The following is a 27,068-nucleotide window of genomic DNA, read 5'->3' as shown; positions in this document are numbered from 1 at the left end:
CATATCCGACAAACCACACATCAGATGCCTTTGTTATCTGAATATTCTACAGTCATTTATTTCATCTCTGGATAGTTGTAAGCTCGGGAAGACACAGAATTATTTAAAATTCTTAAATTAGCTTTAAAAATAATTACTGATTTTTTAATCTGTTCTGTGTTTATACCTGAAAGGTTTTCTTCTTTATTATTAAAAAATAAAAACGACTTTATCGTTATTTTTTGACAGTTGCCAAACTGTGATGTTCTACTTGCAGCAGTCATTTTACACATATTAGTTCCTGCCAGGCCTATTTACTGAAGTATAGTTGGTTTACAATATTGTATGCAGCAAAGTGATTACGTTATGTATGTATACATCCGTTCAGTTCAGTTCAGTCGCTCAGTCGTGTCTGACTCTTTGTGACCCCATGAACCGCAGCACGCCAGGCCATCCTGTCCATTACCAACTCCCAGAGTCCACCCAAACCCATGTCCATTGAGTCGGTGATGCCATCCAACCGTCTCATCCTCTGTTGTCCCCTTCTCCTCCAGCCCCCAATCCCTCCCAGCATCAGGGTCTTTTCAAATGAGTCAGCTCTTCGCATGAGGTGGCCAAAGTATTGGAGTTTCAGCTTCAACATCAGTCCTTCCATTGAACACCCAGGACTGATCTCCTTAAGGATGGACTGGTTGGATCTCCTTGCAGTCCAAGGGACTCTCAAGAGTCTTCTCCAACACCACAGTTCAAAAGCATCAATTCTTCAGCACTCCGCTTTCTTTATAGTCCAACTCTCACATCCATACATGACCACTGGAAAAACCATAACCTTGACTAGATGGACCTTTGTTGGCAAAGTAATGTCTCTGCTTTTTAATGTGCTGTCCAGGTTGGTCATAACTTTCCTTCCAAGGAGCAGGCATCTTTTAATATGTATACATACACACGTATATACACATTTCTGATTATTTTCTATTATAGGTTATTATAAGATACCAAGTATCGTTCCCTGTGCCATGCAGTAAATCCTGTAGTTTATCTGTGTTATGTAGTCATGTATGTCTCTTAATCCCATACTCCTAATTTATCCCTGTTCCCATCCTCCCTTTTCCTTTTCAGTAATCATAAATTTGTCTCCTATGTCTGTGAGTCTGTTTCCGATTTGTAAATAGATTCATTTGTGTTATTTTTTAGATTCCACATGTGAATGATATGTAATACGTGTCTTTCACTGTCTGACTTACTTCACTAAGTATGATGTTCTTCAGACCCACTCATGTTGCTGCAAATGGCAATATTTCATTCTTTTTTATGACTAAGTAATATATATATGTGTGTGTGTGTATCCACCACATCTTCTTAAACTAGTTGTATGTTGATGGGCACTCGGGGTTTTAACAAGCTCTTTCCCAAAACCCTCTGCCTCCAACATTCAATAATATGGGTATATCATTTATCTTCTGAGTCCTTTGGTGAATTCTTAGACTTACTTTAATTTTGATGAACTAAAGGCCTATAAGTTTATAAGTTCAATTATTTTTTTTCTACTTGTCCTGATCTATTGAATAATAGAAAATCCTTTGTCCCATGCCTGTCCTGCTATAAAATGATCTAGACCTTTAAGAGAACTAGAATCAACCCTCTTTTTCCCTCTGGGTTCTTTGGGGCTGTGAATGACTGGGATTGATCTACTTAAATTGTCTTGCCCTTCAAAAAATATCTGCACGCCTATGTTCACAGCAGCATTATTTATAATTGTGAAGACGCGAAAAACACCCTAAATGTTCTTCTGTGGATGAATGGATAAAGAAGTTGTGGAGTGTGTGTGTGTGTGTGTGTGTGTGCACATGTATGTATGTATATATGCATATAATATATGTACCTATATGTATGTGTGTATACGCACACACACAATGGAATATTATTCAGCCATAAAAAGAGGACATCCTACAATTTGCAACAACATGAATGGACCTAGAGGCTAGGTGAAAGAAGTCAGAGAAAGACATATTTTGTATGATCTCACTTATATATGGAATCTTTAAAAAAAAAAACAACAAAAACCCGTGCACAAACACACATCAAACTCAAAGAGATCAGATTTGTGGTTATCAGAGGTAAGGGTTTCGGAGGGGAAGTTGGAGAAAGTGGACAAAAGATACAAACTTCCGTTTGTAAGGTAAATAAGTACTGTGGGTGTAATGTGCAACGTGATGACTGTAGTTAAGACTGCTATATGATTGGAAAGTTGTTGAGAGAGTAGATCCTATGAGTTGCTCGTCACGAGACATATTTTTCTTTTTTTAAAATTACATCTACATGAGATGATGGATGTTAACTAAACCTATCGTGGTAATCATTTCACAATATGTGTAAATCAAAACATCATACTATACACCTTAAATTTATACAGTGATGTATGCCAGTTATTTCTTAATAAAACCCATGGGTGGGTAGGGGGGGAGAAACTGTCTTCTCTTGCCCTACTCCACAAATAAGACATATGATGAACTGTGATGAGATGTAAACAGGTACACGCTGGCATCTACATGTTGAGTTAAGCCAAGTGAACTAGAGTTCTGTGAAAGATCCCTCACCTACTCATTCAAAGTACCTTGAAATACTTACTAACATTATAGAGAATTTAGCCCATCACTGTGTTGGTGTTTATAGTGTCAGGAGTATTTTTTAACAGAAGACCTTCATGGTTCCTTTGGGTAAGTGGACAAGAAATAATTGTGGAACAAAGGCTGAGAGTGTGCAGTAATTGTTCAAGTGAATAGCCTCTCAGATTGGTCTTTGTGTGATTAAAATCAGAGTACTGTAATGGTGCATATTCCTGATACTTGCTGTTTTATTTTTTAAACTTAGAGTCAAAGCCAAACAAAATACTCCCTTCCTTCCTAGGCAACCACTAATCTGTTTTCTCTCATTATAGATTAATTTACATTTTCTAGAATTTTATATAAATGGAATTATACAGATTTTACATAAATGAAATCATGCACTGTTGTTTAGCCTGGGTTCTTTCACTCAGCGTAATTGTTTTGAGACTCATCCAAGTAATATCAGTAGTTCCCTTTTATTTATTTTTGCCTTTTTTTATTCATTTTTTATTCCATTTTATGGATATACTATAACTTGTTTATCCATTCAGGTCTTAATGGACATTTGTTTCCAGTTCGGGGTTAATATAAGTCTCCCTTGATTTCTGAAATAAAAGTCTTCATGTAGGCATTTGTTGTTTCTCTTGGGTAAATACTTAGGATTTGATTGGTTGGGTCTTCTGGTTGCTGTATGTTTCAACTTTTTAAGAAACTGCCAACAAGTTTCCAAACTGGTTTTACCACTTCACATTTCCATCAGCAGTGTATGATAATGCTTATTCTTCACATCCTTGCCAAAATTTAGTGTGATTAACCTTTTTAATTTAGCCAATCCGATCAGTATGTAGTGATATATCTGTGGTTTTAATTGGCCTTCCCTGGTGACTACTGATGGCATGAAGTTCAGCATGTTTGCATTTTTTTTTTTTTTTTTTTGCCATTAGTTCATCTTCTTTTGTGAGGTGACTGTTCAGATCTTTTGCCCACTATTTTGAATTGTAAGAGTTCTGTATGTCTTTTGGATACTAATATATTTGTGTAATATATGTAACATGTGTATCATATATATTGCACAAACATATATAATGGTTCCATGTATATAAAAACACTAAAGACTATTGTTTTCTGGTCTTCACTGTTAAGAAATCCACTGTATTTGAATTGTTGTGACTCTGTGTGTAAGATTGTATTTGAATTGTTGTGACTCTGTGTGTAAGATGGAGAAGGCAATGGCAACCCACTCCAGTATTCTTGCCTGGAGAATCCCAGGGACGGGGGAGCCTGGTAGGCTGCAGTCCATGGGGTCGCAAAGAGTCGGACACGACTGAGCGACTTCACTCTCACTTTTCACTTTCATGCATTGGAGAAGGCAATGGCAACCCACTCCAGTACTCTTGCCTGGAGAATCCCAGGGACGGGGGAGCCTGGTGTAACATGTAGCTTTTTATTTTCCAGCTAGTTTCAGGTTTTCCTTCACTTTTGGTTCTAGCAGTTTGTTTCTTCGCTTGGTTTTCTTTGGACTAAATATTTTTTGATGTTCATTGAACTTCTTGAGTCTGTAAATTTGTGTCTTTTACCATATTTACAAAGTTTTGGGCTGTGGTTTCTTTGGATAATTGTTTTGCCCAGGTTTTTTTTTTTTTTCCCCTGTAATTCTGGGACTCCAATTACATACGTGTTGTTAGTTCTTTTGTGCCTTTGAGGCACTCCTCACTTTTTTTTTTCTCAATTCTTCTTCTTCTGTTTCAGATTGAATGATTTCTGTTTACCTTTAAGAAATGTTTGTTGTCTGATATGAGAATCATAATGAATATTGACCTTCAGCTGAACTTTTAATCCCCTAAAAAATAGCTGGAGTAAACAGCTACAGTGAAACTTGGTTCAGTGAATAAAACTAAAATATAGGTTTAAAAAATATCCATTAGAGTATGATTTGTTGTAAACTGTTGTTAATTGAAATGCGTTTTTGAGCAAATTGGCCAAATTATGCAGATAATATTGGTATGCAGGTATTATTTCCTATAAAGGTACTTTTATCATCCAGGACACTGAGTTCTATTTCCCATCAAGCTTCAGTGCAGTCATTTTCCCCCAAGGATGACCATATGTTGCGTCTGGTCTTTGTAAGAGGACCAGAAAGTAGCAAAATGTATTAGAAATATTTGATCAAAAATTTTTAAAAAATTTTAGTAACGTTTCATCACTTAGCCAGAAAAAGTGTGTATTAGTAATTATAGATTCTCTCATCCCTAGTTATCATGTTTTACTGTACCAGGATTTAACTAGTACCACGGGGAAAAAAAGAAATAGCAGATATATTTTTTCAAAAGATCAACTACAATTATGACATGAGAAATTTCTCTAAAAATGTAATTTTTCAGTCGTGTCTGATCTCTGTTTTGTCTGAGATCAGGATGAAACCATGTTGCTCAGTCTCAAACTGTCAGCTTGTCTCTTTCTTTCAGTGACTTTTATATTCCTCTTTGGGCTTAAAGTATTGAGAATTCATTTTATTGTAAAATGTAAAAACTCATTTTTAAGAAGCATGTTCTCTTTGTGCTTTTTAAAGGAAGAAAAGGATATCTAGATTAGAATAATAACTTGTAGCATCTTGTAGACTTTTTATTTTAGTTGATGAGTGCTTGGACAATGTTAGGATGTTCTATTACCTAAAAAGGACTCATTAAAAAAAAATATGTACCACAGTGCAAGAACAAATGACTTCTCAGAGGTTGCTTAACCATTTCCTCTAAGTCTGAGAAAGTGGTTGTTTTCAAAATCACCCAGCTGAATTTGGGTAGAACTAAACTTAGCTGAGCAGTTCGGTGGGTTAAACTCACTTACTGTTTCACTTCCATCTTCCTGTAAAGAAGTTAAAGTTTAAAAATTAAAAAAAAAAAAAAAAAAAAGCTTTTTGGTTCCAGTCATTTTTACTAGCCAGCTGACTGGACAAAAGTTCATTATTTTCTCTGTAAAACATAATAGGTTTAAAGGGTCTCTAAGAAAGCATCACTTCATGGTAAATAGAAGAGGACAAAGTGGAAGCAGTGACAGACTTTATTTTTTGGGCTCCAAAAGCACTGCTGACAGTGACTGCAGCCATGAAATTAAAAGACACTTGCTCCTTGGAAGAAAAGCTATGACAAACCTAGACAGCATATTAAAAAGCAGAGACATCACTTTGCTGACAGAAGTCTGTATAATCAAAGCTGATTTTTCCAGTAGTCATGTACAGATGTGAGAGTTGGACCATAAAGAAGGCTGAGAACCAAAGAATTGATGCTTTTGAAATGTGATGTTGGAGGAGACTTGAGAGTCCGTTGGACAGCAAGGAGATCAAACCAGTCCATCCTAAAGGAAATCAACCCTGAATGTTCATTGGAAGGACTGATGCTGAGGCTGAAGCTCCAATACTTTGGCCACCTTGTGTGAAGAGCCTACTCACTGGAAAAGACCCCAGTGCTGGGAAAGATCAAAGGCAAAAGGAGCAGAGGGCTGCAGAGGATGAGATAGTTAGAGAGCATCATTGACTCAATGGACATGAATTTGAGCAAACTCAGGGAGATGGTGAAAGACAGGGAAGCCTGGCATTCTGCAGGCCAGGGGGTCGAAAAGAGTCAGACATGACTTAGCAACTGAACCACGTAAAAGCTTCTACTTTTCTAAAATAGCAACCAATAATGGTTCAGTAAAATGATCAGACACTGTATTGTATTTGGATAACTTCATAATCATAATGAGCAGGGGGAAGGAGGGAGTCCACCTTACTGCCTGTGATGGAATCGTAACACAGTGAATATAGTTGGACAAGATCAGTGTCTGAGTATCTACTAAGTAGTGGCTCAGAGAACTGTGGGAACCGCAGCACGAGTGTCTGACACATTGTGGTAATTGTGTTCGTCTCTGAGGCCATCCTGAACCTCAGTTCTTCAGCTCTGATCTGGAGGTGACTGTGATCAAAGCCTGTGAAGATACGGGGCCTGTTCCTGCACAAGGGGTTAGTTTGAGTTATGCCGCATGGAGCTGAAGGGTTTAGCTACTGCAGTTGAGAAAAATGTGAGTTTGAAACTTGGTTGTGCCACTTCCTAGCAAGTTCTTTCACCTCCCTGCCTCTTACTTCATCCATAGAATGTTGTGGGGATTAAATTAAATGAGATGACACCTGTAAAATGTTGGTTACTTAATACAGAAAACTACTAATTATTGAGTACTTGCTGTGTGCTAGGCTCTGTTCTAAATATTTTACATGGTGTCTCATTTAATTCTCACAACTCAGTGAGGTAGACCACTGTTACTATCTCCATTTTACAGATAAGCAAACTGGGCTTGGAAAGACGAAGTCACCTGCTCAAGGTTACACGGGAAGTGACAAAGCACTCTGGTTCCAGACACATTCGTAACTTCTCAGCTGTTTCCAGCCTGTTATTAGCGTGTGCTAAACCCCTCAGTGAATGTTGACTTTTATCACCAACGTTATTGGTGGAGGTGTTAAAATGGTGGGCGGTGGTTATGAACTTGGTCTTACTTTTTTCAGTATCTCTCCTGGGCTTGCTCTGGGACACCTGTTAGGCGGAGCATCCTCACATCCACTGATGAAGGAGCGAGAACCTCCCTCAAGTCAACTGCATCCAGGTCCTTGGTCTTTGGAGGAAAAGCCCACAGCTGCACACAGGATTTTTGTGTAAAGAATGTAAAATGTCCTGAGTATACCCAGTGTTCCATTCTCTCCCTATGTGTCTGAGTTTAAATCTAAAGTAACCAAGAGACCCTGCATATGTTCCCATTTCAAAGATGTCAGAGAATCACAGTATAATCTTTTGTTTTAGGAGGATAAATTAGTCTGTAAGAAGAGTACATCCCAAACACTAATGGTGTACTGTGTGGATGATGGGTAAGTTAGTCATCTATTGCAACATAATAAATCACAGAACTTAATGGCTTAAAACGGCAACCGTATATTGGCTTATGATTTTGTAGGTCAGCAGTTTGTTCTGGGCTCAGCTGGATGTTTCTTCCACCGTTCTTGCCCGAGGTCACTTGTAGCAGCTGTCATCTGGTAGCTTGATTGGGAGGGAGCTGGAAGATTTAGGATGGCTTCGCTCCCATATCTGGCAGTGAGTGCTGTCTGTTTGCTGGGCTTTTTTTTTTTTTTTCATTTGATTCCTCATCCACAAGTAGGCTAGCTCAGATTTCTTCTCTCAGGGCTCTCCAGGTCAGCAGAAGAGAAATGGTGAACACTGTAATACCTCTTAAAACCTAGGATTGGAAATTTTATAGTGTTGCTTCTGCTGGCATTCCATTGCTTAAAACAAGTTACAAGGCCAGTGTGATTGGAGATAAAGTCTCCAATTCCTAATAGGAGGTCCCATGAGAGATTACTAGCAAATTTTATCCTGCTATCCAGGTTTCTTGATTTCACTATCTAGGGCCATTTCTAAGACACCTCAACTGTTGATAATTTTCATTAATTTATCACTGTTAGATCTTGACTGGTTAAAACATGATCTATACATGTTGGAAGGCTTTTCCTGTTTTTTTTTTTTTTTTTTTTTTACATATAAAACATACAAAATATAAATAAAAAAACATTCAACTTACCTTTATTCCGCCTTCCAGAAATAACCACTAATATTTTCATTTTCAGTGTATCCAGCAAGATGACTGTTTCAAGTTCTGTAACCTGCCTCTTAATACTATATTTTGAACAGCTTTTCATGTATAAACTAGATGTAAATAATTTTTATGTATGCATAATATTTTACTGGATGTGAATATACCTATCCCTTGATGTTACATGTGTAAGTTTTTTTTTTTTCTTACTATGTGAGCAAGACCGCTGTAAACACTATATATATATGTCTGTGCAGTTACTCAGGAGAAATTCCTCTTGTGGAGTTATTTGTTCAAAGAACGTATTTTAGGCTTTTGACATGTATTGATGAGACATGATTTTTAAAATTACCTGGTTTGTTAGTAAGTATTAGCATTGCAGAGCTAGGTTCTTAAGCGTTACAGTGAAATTGTTCTTTAGACATTCACAAATAAATGCATACATTATGGTTTGTTTTTGGGGAAATGTGTGTGCTCTTGACTGCCAAGATGAATTCTTAGGCGTGAGCTTTAGACTTATACCAGTTGCCTTTAACACGATCTCAAACATAATGCATACTTTTTAAAACCTTGTTAAAAATGGAAACTAAAGATAACTTCACATTCCTTTAGCATTTCACGTCGGAGTGTGTAAACGTAGTTGCTAATAATGTCTTACTGGCTAAAGCTTTTCTTTTGCCTCTGGGACCACTGACTAGAGTTCTACTTCTGTCTTCTTCCGTATCTCTGTGCTACCCATGGTGCATTTTGTCATTTCCAGGTTCTTTTTTGTTTTCCCAAATGGTTTGAGAATGTTAACATTTTGCAGCCTGGGTGTAAACATTTTTCTAGGACAACCCCCCCCCCGCCCACCAGTCTTTTTTGTTTTTCCTGCTAATATTTAATTTGGTAGCAGTGTTATTTGGGAGTCACCTTTGTAGGGTCTTCCTGATGTATAACTCAGTTTTCATAGAAATAATTAAAAAAATTTTTTTTCATTTAATAATTATTCCATAACCATAATTATAATGTTAACTAGCATAAACTTCGGAGAAGGCAATGGCACCCCACTCCAGTACTCTTGCCTGGAAAATCCCATGGATGGAGGAGCCTGGTAGGCTGCAGTCCATGGGATCCCTAAGAGTTGGACACGACTGAGCGACTTCACTTTGATGCATTGGAGAAGGAAATGGCAAGCCACTCCAGTGTTCTTGCCTGGAGAATCCCAGGGACGGGGGAGCCTGGTGGGCTGCCGTCTATGGGGTCGCACAGAGTCAGACATGACTGAAGCGACTTAGCAGCAGCATAAACTGATTTGTGAACAGACACTAATTCTTGGTAAGGATGCAGCTGCTTTGGTGGGGGCATACGTGCTTGAACCTTGTAGAGAGTAGCCCTTTAGTTGGAGACAATGAGCAGTGGCCTTAGAAAATGTTGCAGAGAGAACAGAGAATGTTGCTTAATTTGGAGTTTTGTTAAGTGGGCATAGGTTAAAAGAACATCTACCTTGTTTGTTGAGGTAGAAAATGCCCTTTCTTTCCTGAAGGAAATGAGTCCTCCCTGATTTTTTAATTCTTTTTTTTTTTGTCTTTAATATGTATTTATTTGGCTGTGTCGCGTCTTAATTGTGACACACATCTTGGGTTGTAGTGTGCGGGCTTAGTTGCCCTGTGGCCTGTGGGATCCCCACAGGGATCGAACCTGTGTCCCCTACGTCAAAAGGCAAATTCTTAACCACTGGACCACCAGGGAAGTCCTAATTCTTGTGTTACAATTCTTGTGTTAAACTGTAGGTGTTTATTTGTTCTTCTTGTTGATCCTTTGCATTAAATTCTCTGTCTGAAGCATTTCATGGTGGGATTCTTTATGTGCTGTGTCGCTGTTTGGTACTCTCCTGGATCATTGGCATTCTCTGGCAGAATGTCTCCTTTTCCTCTTAAATGTTCTCCTTGATAGATAGTTAAAATAACGTGCTTCATAGCGGCAGCAAAACTAGCAAGTAGTTCCTCTTCTTTGCTCCCTTCCCTCTAGCACTGAAATGTTGATTTTTGCTCATTGGACCACTCAACTGCACAGAAAATAGCAGCTGTGATTAGACTCAGTAAATATATGCAGTGTAGAATTTGAAAACGGTAGAAAATTTATCAACTGAATGTTTTAGTTTATAAAGTAAAATCATTGTCTATGTTATATGCTGCCTTTTAGGTTATTTCAGCCAGAAAATGTTGAGCATTATAAAAGTTTAAATTGCCTTCTTAGAAATTGTAACGGTCATTGGATATCTGAGTTTTATTGTGTAAGTGCAATTATAGCAAATGAGTGTGGCCTTTAGATACACTTAATCCCTAAGGATATTTTGGGAAGAGATGTAGTGTCCTTACAATCAAGGCAGCTATTTGGCAAATATTTTAGGAGCTAGATGACTTAAAAATGTAAAACCTGTGTATTAAAACCTCTGAGAGTCAGATATAATCATCTAAAGTTATCCTGTTCCACACTGGCTGAAGTCTGCCACGGACACTGCTGTTGCTGAGCCTAGATGACATCAAGAGGTCAGCATGAGGTTTCTAGACTCTTATTTTATGAATTTATTTACTAATATATACTGTAATGACATTTAAGCATCATATTTTATAATAAAAGATGTGAGGGAGGAAATTATATTGGTGGATCTTAAAGGGAAATACTAGTGTGCTTGACTAAAAGGTAGAAGATCCATTTATTTGCTTATGATTTTGAAATTCCTACCCTAGTTAGATAATACACTGCTGTTGTTGTTCAGTCGTTAAGTTGTGTCTGACTCTTTGCGAACTCCTCGACTGTAGCCTGTCAGGCGCCTCTGTCCATGGGATTTCCCAGGCAAAAATACTGGGTTGCCATTTCCTTCTCCAAGGTAGTATATTAGCAATAGACTACTAATGCAGCAGTAAATAATTCGAAAAGTATTGTTGACCCACTTACCTTATTTGACCCCTATGATAAAGCAGACAGAGAAGTTATTATTCCCATTTTAACAGTGAGGAGACTGAGGTTCCAACACACATCAAGTGATGGAGTCAGAATTAGAACCTCCAATTTCTCTTCACTATACTTTATGCCTCCTAAACCACAATTGATTTAAATTATATGCTGGCTTTGAGGAAAGAAGAGGAAATGTAGTCTGAAGAATCAGTGTCCAGTAAAAATGAATTGCAATGACTCAGAGCTAATAATCACTGAAATAGTACTAAACCTAGCCTTAGAGCAGGTGTTAGAAGAACTTTCTTAACCTCATAGCTAGCATATTAACCTTGTTTTATTCCAAGCTTCAGCTCTCAAAGATTTTATGAGTGAAAATGAACGTGATTTTCTTTAATTAATACTTCATTTTAATGTGTTGCGTATTGCTACTTTGATTTCAAGCTTATTGCAGGCTTCTGCCCTGGTAGGCACTAGGCACACAAAGATGAATGAGATAAGAGCCCCTCCTTAGAGCAATTATCTAAGTGTGAAGCAAAATTTTAAATTATAGTTTACTGACGCAGAAATTCTCTTCTCTATGGGATAAACCAGGCCTTGAAAATTTTCTAAACTCTTTCTCAACCCCTAATCCTTTGATAGGCAAAAAGTTGCCAGGATTAAAATGTATTTTGGAAAGTATAGGTAACAGGTATTGGAACTCATCCTAAATGTGAGAGCTAGATAAGCATGTGTGCACAAGTAGTGTGCACAGCTTCCATCTTCCAGGTTTGAGGGCTTCCAGCAGTGTGTAGCAGAGAAGGCAATGGCACCCCACTCCAGTACTCTTGCCTGGAAAATCCCATGGATGGAGGAGCCTGGTGGGCTGCAGTCTCTGAGGTTGCTAAGAGTCGGACACGACTGAGCGACTTCACTTTCACTTTTCACTTTCATGCACTGGAGAAGGAAATGGCAACCCACTCCAGTGTTCTTGCCTGGAGAATCCCAGGGATGGCGGAGCCTGGTGGGCTGCCATCTGTGGGGTTGCACAGAGTCGGACACGACTGAAGCGACTTAGCAGCAGCAGCAGTGTGTAGTTGGAGAGGGTACAGTGACTCATAATTCGGGAATGATTGTTTTGATCTCTCCCTGTAGTCTCTGTAGAACATTGGCAGGGCAGCCAGGATAATTAACACTGCACAGTCTAATTATAAATAAAGTGCCATGGACAGTGGCACCAAGCAAGCCTGTCCTGGGTCATCCTCCAGGTTGGCAGGATTGTTTTAGAATGATGACTAGATAATGTCAAGTTTGCTATAAATCAAGTTGCTTTTCCTAGATTGTCCAAGGAGTTACCCTACTGCGAGAAAGTAATATTGGTGGAAGACTCACTGGTTTCACTTTTTCAGGGCTCATTTAAGTATGTTGTTATTGCAGTCCTTCTAACCTTTTCATCCCAAGAGAAGAGTTAGGCATCTTAATTTTTATGGTACAAACAATACTTTGGCCACCTGATGCGAAGAGCTGACTCACTGGAAAAGACCCTGATGCTGGGAAAGATTAAAGGTGGGAGAAGGGGACGACAGAAGATGAGAGGGTTGGATGGCATCACTGACTCAATAGACAGGAGTTTGAGTAAACTCCGGGAGTTGGTGATAAACAGGGAGGCCTGAGTGCTGTAGTCCATGGGGTCGAAAAGAGTCGGACACGAGCGACAGAATGGAACTATTTTAGGGAGAGTAGTGGAACGGGTCAGAGTAGGACATTTGTTCCAGCAATAGTTGAATTGATTTTAAAAAGCTGAAAACCTAGGGATTTGAAAAGATTACACTGGACTAGTGTCTTAAAGAGGGCGGGGAAAAGAAAGGCTTGTGGGCGAGGAGAGGGAGGAGGGTGGGCTATGGGTACAAAGATGAAGTGGCCACAGCAGCCACGCGTGCTTGAGGGAAACTGAGATGTTTGCAACATGCCATGGTCTCACTGTGGGTCAGAGGCGGAGCAGGCCCTGTGCACGGGGCTGTGTGCGCTTCCAGGATGTGTGGAAGCGTGGCTTAGCGCCAAGGACCGACTGAGTTTATATATAGTTTTGGGCATCGGGTCACTGAGATTTAGGACAAAGGTGCTAGCTATGGAGATTCCTTTCACAGAGCTGAAACCTGAACTACTGCCAGATGGTTGTGTTTCTGCATAATGAGAGTCAAGGTTGTCATTACCCTAAATGAAGTCGGCACTTTAAATCCAATGCTTAAAAATGAGGCCTCTTTCCCTGCCCACCCCCCACCCTCCCCGACCCGTGGCATTTTTCCTATTGAGAAAGTACTCAGCTAAAATTTTAAATGGAAACTTAAAAAGGGAGTTCGCTTTTTAAGAGAAAAATATACAAAAATCTAAATACAGAAATAATGACTCGAGTATAGTTTTTTGCTTAAGAATTTTTTTTTTCCTTTACTTTTGAAGCAATCATAAGAGTTTTGCTTTAAATGTGTGTGTGTGTGTGTGTGCTCAGGGTTCAGTCATGTACTATTCTTTTCGAACCTATGAACTGTAGCCTGTCACGTCCTCTGTCCATAGAATTCACCAGGCAAGACTACTGGAATGGGTTGCCATTTCCTAGTCCAGGGGATCTTCCTGACCCAAGGATCAAACGCGCATCTCTTGTATTCTTGGGCAGATTCTTTATCACGTACCACCTGGGAATCTCCTTTCTTTAAAAAGTAGCTCTCTGCCACTGCTGCTGCTGCTGCTAAGTCGCATCAGTCTTGTCTGACTCTGTGCGACCCCACAGACAGCAGCCCACCAGGCTCCCCCGTCCCTGGGATTCTCCAGGCAAGAACACTGGAGTGGCTTGCCATTTCCTTCTCCAGTGCATGAAAGTGAAAAGTGAAAGTGAAGTCACTCAGTCGTATCTGACTCTTAGCAACCCCATGGACTGCAGCCCACCAGGCTCCTCCATCCATGGGATTTTCCAGGCAAGAGTACTGGAGTGGGGTGTCATTGCCTTCTCCGAGCTCTCTAATCCATTTTAAATACTTAGTTTTACTATCCCACTCCCACATACACAAAAAAACATTCTCTAGGTTTCTATTTAAGAGGAGGAGTAGGACATAAGTATTTTTGAAGGCAGTGGCACCCCACTCCAGTACTCTTGCCTGGAAAATCCCATGGACGGAGGAGCCTGGTGGGCTGTAGTCCATGGGGTCGCTAAGAGTCACACACGACTGAGCAACTTCACTTTCACTTTTCACTTTCATGCACTGGAGAAGGAAATGGCAACCCACTCCAGTGTTCTTGCCTGGAGAATCCCAGGGATGGGGGAGCCTGGCGGGCTGCCGTCTATGGGGTCGCACAGAGTCAGACACGACTGAAGCGACTTAGCAGCAGCAGCAGCAGCAGCAGCAGCATTATCACTGGCTAAATATTTCTGTGTTTTCCAGGTCTTCTTGAAAGAGGGACACGCCTAAGACTTTTGGGCTTGTTAAAGAGCACCTCTGTCTCTAGCTCAGGACCCAGTTCTGATCTGTCTCTGTAATGAGCCTAAATAGACCTTTGAGTAGTAGAAACTGCTCTTGGAGATCCAGCAGGACTTGATATATATGGCTTTTTAGGCCAGTTTCTGGGAGAATATGAATTACAGCCAGTAACACTGCTTCCTTGCCCTCCACCAGTGTGTTTTGTTTGACTTTCTGTTGTGACTCTGTTTTCTAGTTTATTGAGCTCTGCCCTTTATTGTTTCTCCTTAGGTTTCTCCTTAGGTTTAATTTGCTTCTTTCCCCCCAGCTTCTTAAGGGTAGAAACTTAGCTCATTGATTTTAAACCTTTTTCTAATATAGCAGTAAATTTCTCTCAAGTTTTGACAAGTTGTGTTTTTACTTTAAATATTTTCTGAATTCCTTGTGGCTTATCTTGGACTCCTGGATTATTTAGAAGTGTATTTTCTATTTTCCAAATATCTATCTAGAGATTGTCTGGATTTACTATTACTGGTTTTTTGGTCAGAGAACATAGTCTTTAAAAAAAGTCTAGTTCAGTCTTTTGAAATTTATTGAGATTTATGGCCCAGCATGTGATCGTCTTGGTAAATGACTCATGTATTCTGTAGTTATTTGGTATAATGTTCTGTAAATGTCAATTAGGCCACGTTGGTTGATAGCATCTCTCACATATCCTGTTGCTTTACTTATTTGTTGCCTACTTGTTCCAACTAGTATGAAGAGAAATGATAAAATCTCTGGTTATAGTTGTGAATGTTTTTGTTTTGCTCTTGAGTTTTGCCACTTTTTGTTTATGAATTTTGAAGCTTTATTATTGTGTACATACATGTTTAAGAATGGTGTCTTATGCTGATAAATTTCTGCTTTTATCATTATGAATTTCATTCTATTTTGTTAACCTATTTGTCTTTTAATTTTTAATTCATCTCTTATAGACAGTGTATAGTTCAATCTTGGTTGTTTAAATATGATAATCTCCGCCCTTTCGTTGGCTGCTTAATCCATTAATAGTTCATGTAATTATTTATGTAGGTGGTTTTAAGTCTACCCTTTTGCCATTGTTTCCATTGGTCCCTTTTTGTTTTTCTCTTCTAAGGCCTTCTTTTGGGTAATTGGCTATTTTTTAATACTTCATTTTATTTATTCTATTAGTTTCTTTGCTATGCATGTTTTAAGTTACTTTTTCATTGATTATTCTAGGGCTAATAATATGCAACCTTAACTTTTTAAAGTTTGTTTATAGTCAGAATCATATCACTTGACATTTTACCCCTGACTTTTCTTACTTCCTACTTCACACCTCCAACCCCTCACTTGACACATCCATTTTATCTTCTCAATGCACAAATATAATTTAATGTAACTCTCCTTATTCACCCTCTCCACTTTTCATGCTCTTGTCATATCTTTTATTTCTGTTCAAAACTACTTGCATGTTATTCTTGTTTAAAAGAGTCTTTTAAGGAAACTTTAAGAAAAGTAAAAAATATAAACTTACTTTTTGGTAACTTACTCATCATTTTGGACAAGGCAATGGCACTCCACTCCAGTATTCTTGCCTGGAAAATCCCATGGACGGAGGAGCCTGGTAGGCTGCAGTCCATGGGGTCGCTAGGAGTCGGACATGACTGAGCGACTAAGCAGCAGCAGAAGCAGCATTCATCATTTTTGGTATCCTCCTTTCCTTCCTGAAGACCTGAATTTCCATATGGTATTGTTTCCCTCCATCCTGAAGTACTGTTTTTTTGTAATTTCTTGTAGTGCACATCTGCTTGAGAAGAACTTTGTCAGCTTTCATTTTATTTGAAAATATGTTTATCTTGTTTTTGAAGGATTTTTCACTAGATAGAGAATTCTGAATGGATTTTTTTTTTTTTTTCTTCTAGTCCTTTAAAAATGTTCTGTCATCTCCTGGTCCCCATTGTTGTGATGAGAAGTTAGTGTTCTTTGCATTATTTTTCTCCTGTATGTAACATATTGTTTTGGGGTCCTTTTACTGATTTTCTCATTATCTTTGATTTTCAGCAGTTCAACCATGATTAAACTAGATATGATTTTCTTTGTATTTATTGTCTTGGGAGTTTGATGAGCTCTTTGGATATGATAAAATAGTGTTTTCATCAAACAATACAATTTTAACAATTATTTCTTTAGATATCTTTTCTGCTTTTATTCTCGTGGTCTTTTTTGGGGGGCTGTTAGTACATACGTGTTAGACTGATACTGTCCTACAAATGTCTGATGCTATGTTCATTTTTCTGCAAATCTTTTTTTCCTCTTTATTCCTCAAATTTGTAATTGGCAGTGATCTGTCAAGTTCATAGACTCTGTCTTCTGCTATCTCAAATCCACTCTTAACGTCTATTCAGTGACCTCTATTTGAAATGGACAACCAACTAGCACATGCAATTCCACTTAGTGTTATGGGGCAGCCTGGATGGGAGGGGAGTTTGGGGGAGACTGGGTACATGTATAGCTATGGCCAAGTTGCTTCGCTGATCACCTTAAACTATCACAGCATTGTTAATTGGATATACTGATAAAAGATGAAAAAAATATCTATTCAATGACTTTTTCATTTTAGTTATTGAACCTTTCAGTCCTAGAATTTCCTTTTTTTTTTTTCCCCCCTCCCATTTGGTTCTTTTTTCTAGTTTTGATTTTTCTGAGATTCCCATCTGTTCATATATTCTTTTCTGTTGTTGTTTTTAAACAGAATGTCCTTGACTTTTTGAGACATATTTATAATAGCTGATCTAAAGTTTTTACCTACTTTAGATACTGTGTTTTTTAAAAATGGCTTTGTAGGGTGTTGATTTTTGTTTTAGTAGGCAGTTTAGTTACTGACTGATCTTGTATAGGCTTAGCTTTATATTTTGCCATGGCTGATCTGTGGAAGTCTCAAGGTTTTTCCCCAGGCCCCTTTACCTTAGCAAGGCTCATCCTCCAAATTCTGTTTCTGCTGTGGATTCTATTAGGGCTTAGTTTTGGGCTTTGTTAGCGTATGTCTAGAGTAGGCCTTATCCTGGGGTATGTTTTTACTCCTAAAGCGAAGCTTTCCTAGTGTTTCATGCCCAGAGTGTTAATGAGTTCTCTTTGTTTGGACTGGGTTAGACTGCCAGTCTTTCCCTTAAGTCGCTTGACCTCTCGTATTTCTGTTAACCTTAATACAGCCACTCTTTTGTAAGCCCTGTGTAGTTACATGTCCTGCATTGGTTAAAGACTCTCAGGAAACCCTTATACAAACTTCTGTGGTCCCCCTCTGTATAACTCCCTCCTCCCCAGGACCCTATCTCTGCCTCCCAGCCCTCCTCTGCCTGGAATCCAGCTCACTGTACTACAGTCAGAAAAATACCCCCAAGGCAGAGCACCAAGCAGATGTGGCCTGATGACCCTTTCCTTCTTTCGGAGGTCACATTCTTGCCCCGTCTCTTAGCTGGTACCTGAAAATAGTTGCATTATTTTGTCCAGTTGTTTATGAGAGGAGGAAAGGTCTGGGACCAATTACTCTGTCATACTGAAGGTGGAAGTCTCCCATGGCATTTTTACATGCATTAAAGTGAACTTTAGGGTAGCATGAAAGGGCAAAATAAATCTTAGTCACTCTTGGAACCAAATAGGTAAAGTGAGCTTACGGTGTTCATGAACCGAACCATTTCTCTCTGATCTTCCCACCTCCCACCCCTAATTATCCATTCACTTGTCTTCTGTCTTCTCAAGGGAGACAAGGAGGGTGAGGGGAAGGGAAGAGAGAATGACCTTACTTGGATCCTGCATCCTGGGCTGTGACCTTGGTCCTGTCAACTGAAAAATTAAGTGCAGTTTGTGAAAATGCACTGTTATTAGTGGTAAAAGTAGGAATGCATGTCGGACTCTGTGTTTGTGTTTTATGACACTGCTTGTACCTTGTGGTATAAGCAAACAGGATGTTACCAGAAAAGGGACTACTTAAAACTTCTTCCAAACTTATATACAGTGCTAATGACTGCCCTTCAATGGTGAGATACTGATATACCTAAACTCCTGACTTAAAGTGGGCCTTGTGGTTAATAGCAAGAGGTTTTCTTTGAGTGTGGTTGGGGGGTTGGGTAATGTTTTGCCAGATTAGACTTGTATAGAAGAATCACTTTTTTTGTTATAAATTCTAATCTTTCTATTTTCTTTTGCACCTTAAACTTCTTTAAAATAAAACCTCTTTTTGATAGAAAAGGACTGCTCATTAGAGAAATAGTTACTTTAGTTGATAATTAGCCATCTTTTTCAGAAATTGAATGGTTTCCATTTAGAAATCATCTAGAAGATGTAAATGCTGTCTCACACATGGAGCTTTTCCCTCTATTTAAATATGTCATAAGGGCCTCAGAAGAAGAATAATCCTTTATTGTTAGGACCTAGTTTGAATATTGCATGTTGCTATAGTACCTAATTGAATATACCAATTCTTATATCTGCCCAACAAGCCTTAATTTAGATTAGGTTTATTCTTTTAAAGTTGTTTTGGCTTGTTGATTTGAAAATACATCCTTTAAAACTTCATTTTCTCAGAAAATGTGATAGCAATTTAAAGGGATTAATGTCTGTGGGAAGTTTGCTCCTTTTATTTGACTCTTGACCGTGTCGTTTGCCGTAGCTTTGCTTTCTGTCCTGTTTTCTAAATTGAACACCTCGGTTAATCACTTACTCTTTGTGTATTTTCCCCTTTGTCTCTCACCACATCCTCCCTACATGTTTAACCCTGGATTAACCATCTGCTCTCCCTTTCTTTTTTTAAAAAAAGTTTTCACTTGCTTTTTATTTTTAATTATGGTAAAATGCACATAAATGTGCAAATACACACTTAGGTTATTTCCACCTTAGACACAGGCCAACAAACAAAAGCAAATGGATTTAACACTTCTGTATGCCAATTTTCTTTTAGTTTGACCCTGTGTTTCTTTCTTGATGTACAGCTGTGTGCTCAAAAGAACTGCCTGCAGCACTTACTACCTGGCTTTGTTAACTTTCCCTTCTTTATTTGGGCCTCTGAAGTCAGGCTTTCACTTGCCCACCTCTGAAGTCGCCTCGTAAAAAGTCACTGGTTTGCAGGTTGCCAGATCTAGTGGCCTCTCTTTGGCTTCATCGTACGTGACCTTCCTAAGACATTCAACACCAGCCACTTCCTTCTTCATGAACTCTTCCTTTGCTTTCTACTGTCCTGATTTTCCTGCCTCTGGTACTTCTCCTCCTCTGCGGCCCCTCTTAAATAGTAACGCTCTCTGACGCTTACATCCCTTCAGTAGTCTCATCTATCTGCATGATTTTAATCCTCAGTTAAATAAACACAGCTAATTCTGAAACCTGAATCTTCCACCCAGATCCTTCTTTTGAGTCCAGGCCCACATAACATAATCCTTGTAACAGACTTACAAAGCAGTACTGTTTTCCATATTTATAGGTGAGGAAATTGAAACTCAGGGATGTTTGGTAACCTGTTTAAGATCAAGCAGTCAGTGGAAGAGCCAGGGTTTGAAGCTCTGTCTTACAGTGAGGCTTTCAGTGCTTTGCATGCGTGTGTGCTCAGTGGTGTGTGACTCTGAGACCCTATGAACTGTCCTTGGGATTCTCCAGGCGAGAATACTGGAGTGAGTTGCCATTTCCTCCTCCAGAGGATCTTCCCACACCAGGGATCGAACCCCCCGCGTCTCCTGCATTGGCAGGTGGATGCTTTACCACTGAGCCACCTGGGAAGCCCCTTTACTGCTATAATATGCTATTACGCAATCGTCTCCACCTGGCTCTCTGTCACGTAAGTATGTCATGTCCCATACCAGATGCCATCTCGTAACTCCATTCTTGCTGCTCCCTTCCCCCGCTTCCCCCCAGAAAACCAACAGGGGGAATATGAAACCTGTGTTCTCATCTCAGTGACTGGCATTCCCTCTTCATTATCCAAGCCAGAATGTGCATAGGCGGTTGACATAAACTTCCTCTGCCTCCATCCTGCAGGCCTATCTCCATCATCCCTCTGTCTCCATCATCCAGCCCAGCAGAGCATCAGTTCCTGTGTATTCTCACTCTTTAACACGACTTGTCATGTTGTTCCCTCCTTATCACTTCCACTGCTCCTGTCATAGTTGTTAACTTTGTATCCACCTGAGTTGCCAGTAATGCTGATAGTCCAGCCCATTGCTTCTCATATTACCTGAGCTGGAGAATCAAGGTTCCTGGTTTTTTTGGTTTTTAATTTTTAATCTGTTGTAGAAATTGTATATCATATAAAAAATGAATCATTGGAAAATTGAAAAAATATAAGCTCCATTTTAAAAGTACTGAATTTGTTAAATGTAACATTACTGTAAATGTGCTAAAAAAGTTTTAAAATATCAATATTCTTCATGTGGCCTATTGCAGATGGATAACAAACAGTTTGCAGATTGGTGCTGGTCCACAGACAACGTCAAGGAGCACCAGTTCGCAGTATCTGATGAAAAGAAATATCTTCCATTTTCTTAGATCATAACCACGTGGGCCTATGTTGTTTGAAACCGAAATAGTTCAACTAGGACCTTCTTTGCCTTGGGCTTATAGATAGCTTGTGTATGTAGATTTAAGAAGTTTTAGAAAATTTCCTGTTTCTTTAGGATCCCTTCTTTAAATGCAAAAAAAAATCCCTTTAGAGCAATGGGTAGTCATGTGTTACCCTCAAATTTTAATGCTGAGATCAAAGTGTACTCACTTAAGAACGCAAAGCAAGATTTCTTAAATAGGCTCGGAAGTACAGTCTTCATGGGCTACCTGTAATAAAAATATTTTTCCTTGGTTTGATATATTTAACTTGATATGATTGTACATGCATACAAAAGATTGCCTTCTAATACGCAGTAAAAATATAGCAGATGAAGTGGTGTGCTCTATTTCTGAGTTTAAAATTCCACATAGGTATTAATCTGATTGGGTGATAAATAATTAAATTAGGTTATCTGGATGTGGGCAGGCATCTGACTAAGCCCCAGTCAAAAGACTGGAAGTTAATGAAGTGCAGTAGGAGATGGTAAAATGGTCAGACTGCAGGATACCCCTTGGCTTTAAACAGGGCATGGCTGAGGAATCAAAGACACAAAGATGAAGTTCTCAGGGGGTGGACTTCAGGCATGGGAATGCTCTAAATTATTAAGCTGAGACTATACTTGAGAGTCCCTTGGACTGCAAGGAGATCCAACCAGTCCATTCTGAAGGAGATCAGCCCTGGGATTTCTTTGGAAGGAATGATGCTAAAGCTGAAACTCCAGTACTTTGGCCACCTCATGCGAAGAGTTGACTCATTGGAAAAGACTCTGATGTTGGGAGGGATTGGGGGCAGGAGGAGAAGGGGACGACAGAGGATGAGATGGCTGGATGGCATCACTGACTCGATGGACATGAGTCTGGGTGAACTCCAGGAGTTGGTGATGGATAGGGAGGCCTGGTGTGCTGCGATTCATGGGGTGGCAAAGAGTTGGACACGACTGAGCGACTGAACTGAACTGACTGAACTGATATTTACAGTTAGTTTAGTAATTTATTAAATTAAACTGTACTGCTCCAGTGTTCTTGCCTGGAGAATCCCAGGGATGGCAGAGCCTGGTGGGCTTGCTGTCTATGGGGTTGCACAGAGTTGGACACGACTGAAGCGACTTAGCAGCAGCTCAGACCCCATGGTTGTCTGCATCAGGCCTGAGAGAACACGTGGGCAAATGCCTAAGAGAACATCATCGTCCCATAGGAGATAAAAAAGTCAGAATGGCCTTTTAATGAAAAAGCAAATGAAGCAACCAATCTGCACCACTGTACCAGGTACTTAAAACGACCACAGAAGGTGGGAGAGGGGTTCAGGATAGGAGGACGTGTGTTCATCTGTGGCTGATTCATGTCGATGTATGGCAAAAACCACCACAATATTGTAACTATCCTCCAGTTAAAATAATTAATTAAAAAACTACCACAGAAAATTTCTAACTACTGAGATTTTATTAAAAGTTTTACAAAAAAGTTTTTGAGTTCCATTATGGTAATATTCGCTCTATTAGTGAAGTCTGTGAGTCTCAAACACAATCAACTATCAAAACAAAACACAATTAGGTCACAAGAAGTTGGAGCACTGAAGGATGTTTAGGAGATTAAATTCCCAAAGCAGGATGTTATAACTGTGACCTTTTTTCCATTTCTAGATCATTCATATGAGATGGGTGGATGGCAGATTGCTGAACCCATACACCTAGAAAGTGATTAAAAGTTTTATTGAAAGAAAACTATAAAAGTAGCACCAGTCAGTCAGTTCAGTCGCTTGATTGTGTCTTGACTCTTTGCAACCCTGTGGGCTGCAGCACGCCAGGCCTCCCTGTCCATCACCAACTCCCAGAGCTTACCCAAACTCATGTCCATCGAGTCGGTGATGCCATCCAACCATCTCATCCTCTGTCATCCCCTTTTTCTCTTGCCTTCAACCTTTCCCAGCATTAGGGTCTTTTTCCAGTGAGTCAGCTCTTCACATCAGGTGAATAAAGTATTGGAGCTTCAGCTTCATCATTCCTTCCAGTGAACACCCAGGACTGATCTCCTTTAGATGGACTGGTTGGATCTCCTTGCAGTCCAAGGGACTCTCAAGAGTCTTCTTCAACACTACAGTTCAAACGCATCAATTCTTCAGTGCTCAGCTTTCTTTATAGTCCAACTCTCACATCCATACATGACCACAGGAAAAACCATAACCTTGACTAAACGTAGCATAGGTTTTATAAATTAGGGGATGGAGAGGAGATAGGAAAAGGCAACCTCATGGGGGTCTCTATGCCCCCCCAAAAGTGAAAGGAGCAAGATGAAAAGAAAATGTATTTTTGAAAGGTAATAAAGAGAAAGGGAAAAACAAGAAAATAACTTTTTCTTAATTTACACAGTAGCAAGTTAAGATGAGTTGTGGAATAACAGGTGTTCACTCGGTGGACTAGGGTGGGGGAAATGATGACACTGCAGGCAAAGGGACCAGCGAGGAAAACAGACATGGAGGATGAAATAGAAGAGCCGCCTGGCTTGGCTCAGATTAGTGAGCAGTCTGGGGTGGCCAGAGCACACGCCGGGATGCCGTGTCCAGTGCTGCCGGGGTCTCACCGTGAAGAAGGCTTGGACCGGTGCTGCTCAGACTTGTTGTCATTCAGTCGCCAACTCGTGTCTGACTCTTTGCGACCCCACGGACTGCAGCACACCAGGCTTCCCTGTTCCCTCAGGACAAGGGCCCAGGTTGTTGGATAGGAGTGTATTCAAGAAATCAGTATTTAATCTCAGCTGCCTTTTTTTTTTTTGATACTAGCCTGTGTATTTAGCTTTCTTATTTCATTACTGTGATATGTTGTTACCTATAATTGGGTTTTTAATGAATAATACCAGAATATTACAAGTGTCATCTAATTCAGTAGCTCTGAAATAGAAATAAGTCTCAGAGATTAAAAAAAAAAATCCTTAGATTAAATGTGGTCTTGCTAGTAGACCTTTTATTATGCCCTATCTCCCCCTAACTCTGTGCCTGCTCCTTATGTTTTGGTGTGTTTTTTTTTTTTTTTTTTTTTTAGATCGGCTTCAGCTCCCCAGGAATATGATTGAAAACAGCATGTTTGAGGAAGAACCAGATGTGGTGGATTTAGCCAAAGAGCCCTGTTTACATCCTCTGGAGCCTGACGAGGTGGAGTACGAGCCCCGGGGCTCACGACTGCTGGTGCGGGGCCTCGGCGAGCATGAGCTGGATGAGGATGAAGAGGACTACGAGTCGTCTGCGAAGCTTCTGGGCATGTCCTTCATGAACAGGAGCTCGGGCCTCCGAAACAGCGCGGCCGGCTACCGGCAGAACTCGGACGGGACTTGCCCGGCGCCCTCTGCCAGGACCATAGGGGTCTGTGTTTGCATCATCCTACTTGCTGTTGCTATAATCCTGGCGATTTACTTCCTGCCCAGGTGTACCTTTACCAAAGAAGGCTGCCATAAAAACAACCGACCCACGGAACCGATTCAGCCCATCGCAACAAATGGAAAGTTGTTTCCGTGGGCCCAAATCAGGCTGCCCACTGCCGTTACGCCAGTGCGCTATGACCTGACCCTCCACCCAAACCTCACCTCGATGACGTTCAGGGGTTCTGTGACGATTTCGCTTCAGGCCCTTCAGGCCACGTGGAACATCATTCTTCACAGCACAGGCCACAACATTTCCAGAGTGACTTTTATGACCGCAGTTTCAAGCCAGGAAAAAGAAGTTGACGTCCTGGAGTACCCACTGCATGAACAAATCGCCATTGTTGCCCCCGAGACCCTGCTTGAAGGGCACAATTATACCTTGAAGATCGAGTATTCGGCAAACATATCTAGTTCTTACTATGGCTTTTATGGCATCTCCTACAGAGACGAAAGTAATGAGAAAAAGTATGTAGCCCTCTTCAGTGATTCTGCTTCTTTGCTCTCTGATGACTTCTGCAATATGGATCTCTTTGCCCACATCAGCGACATTGACTGCAATTATTATTATTATTATTATTTTTAAGAGATTAGGTGCAAAATAATAGAATGGTGATTTGAAAGAGTATACTGTAGCTCAGACGGTAAAGAGTCTGCCTGCAATGCAGGAGACCCGGGTTTGATCCCTGGGTCTGGAAGATCATCTGGAGAAGGGAATGGCAACCCACTCCAGTATTCTTGCCTGGAGAATCCCATGGACAGAGGAGCCTGGTGGGTTACAGTCCATGGGGCCACAAAGAGTCAGACACGACCGAGCACCTATCACTACTACTGCTCTTTCAGTCAAAACCCTGAGCATATATCATGACAATGTCATGTGTCGTGGTGGAGGTAGGGGCTTGCTGACGGAAGGAAATGGCTAAAGATTGTATCACTTACATTCTCAGTTACAAGAACTTACATTATCTTGAGCTTTTCATATCTTATGAATCTAGTTTCTGTCCCCTTACAAGGTCTCTATGTGAAGCAGAGTGGAAAATATTGATTATCCCTTAAGACTTATTTTACTATTATGTGGAAACTTTTAGAAGGTGCTTACCGAGATAGAGAAAGGAAGCATGAAGAAGTGCTGTAAACTTAGATATAGATATAGATATATATATATCTATATCTATGTATATATCTCACTTTTAGTATCTTTAATTTTTGCTGGTTTATTTCTTTTAGTGCCACTCTATTTTGGATTTCTGATGGAAATTTTAAGAAAGAAATTTTATAATTTTAATTTTAAAAAAGGGACTTAAAACATAAAATTCCTAAACTTCCCATTTAGACCACATATTTTGTTCTTTGGCGTGCTGCAGTCCATGGGGTCACAAAGAGTCAGACACGACTGGGAGACTGAACAACAACAACTTTCTGTTGTTTAACCTTAATGTTCATAGACAGATACAGCTTGAATTTCTGGAAGGATGCAGAGCACAGGTGCATACAGGTCATTCTTCAGTAGCAGTAATGTCAGTTCTCTTACATGTCCAAATTCCTTGTCAGATCTGCCTAATGCCTTGGAGCATTCTCTCATATTCCTTTGCAAACCAGTGAATTACTGATGCTGGCCATTTGGCTAATGCATGTTGATATGTTGAGAACAATAGATGAATATTTTAAATCTTAAGTGTTTTGATCCTTCTTAAATAGAGAAAAAGATGAGCAAAGTCTTTACTCTTATTCAGATAAGTAATTTTTCTCTTTCCCCTTAATGTAATGTTTTAAAAATAAATGGCCTACTGGCTCTCACCGTGAGATCTGACATAAAAAGCAAATTTAAGTTGCAGTGGTAGCTTGGGGCTTCTTGGCTTTACTTCTCCTTCTATAATCTCCATCATCTTCTAGGAATTATAGGATATATATAGAAACAGTGTTCTTAGTATGTGGCAAGTCTTTGAATAAATCCCCTAGTCACCTCTTCCATTCAGATTATTGCCCTTGGGCTCTCTTGGGCCCGCCTGTATGTAATGGGAAGAGTGGTGCTCTTGAATATGTCACTTGTTGACTCTTGCTATGGGCTGGATTGAGTGGTGCAAAATGCTAGAGAAATGGAAGACAGATTCTTACAATTAAGAAATAGAGTATTTTTTCAAACTCTGCTGTTCCAGAAAACATATATAAATTTATTTACTTACCTGGTTCCATAAAATGAATGCCCCACCTAATTGTATATCTTGATACGAGATAAAAGTTTAAAAGATTATTTATACCTTTCAAGGGATCTGAAAACTAGAATTCAAAACAGAGTAACTAAGGAATGTATTCCTTATCGATTGGAAAATCAAAGTGTGTGTAAGTGTCAAATGTACTGACACTGTTTGTGGTAGAGGAACTTTAACCTGTGTCATCTATGAGGCGGAGCTGTTGACCATAGACTTAAGGTTCTAGATAACAAACTGATACTAAACAAACTAGTAAAGAAATTTAGGGTGGGGATGTGCTTTATTTCTTTGTCCTTCCTCTC

The 27,068-nt window shown here is 39.7% G+C and overlaps 1 protein-coding gene across 3 annotated transcripts in view; it reads left to right on the top strand.

The window, feature by feature from the left end:
* The window catches only part of LNPEP (leucyl and cystinyl aminopeptidase), a 102,530-nt gene that overhangs the window by 17,312 nt on the left and 58,150 nt on the right, over window positions 1-27,068 (top strand). For all 3 annotated transcript variants that reach the window (XR_003511724.1, XR_003511723.1, XM_027545543.1), the window contains exon 2: window positions 24,184-25,024. Coding sequence is in view for 1 of the 3 variants with exons in the window: in XM_027545543.1 (XP_027401344.1) it covers window positions 24,184-25,024 (841 nt within the window). In the remaining 2 variants the exon portion in view is untranslated. The remainder of the gene's footprint in view (window positions 1-24,183; window positions 25,025-27,068) is intronic.

This window comes from Bos indicus x Bos taurus, chromosome 7 (assembly GCF_003369695.1).
Source record: "Bos indicus x Bos taurus breed Angus x Brahman F1 hybrid chromosome 7, Bos_hybrid_MaternalHap_v2.0, whole genome shotgun sequence".
Lineage (NCBI taxonomy): Eukaryota > Metazoa > Chordata > Mammalia > Artiodactyla > Bovidae > Bos > Bos indicus x Bos taurus.
Note: the sequence above shows the minus strand (reverse complement) of the source record. Positions and strands in the feature narration are given on the sequence as shown.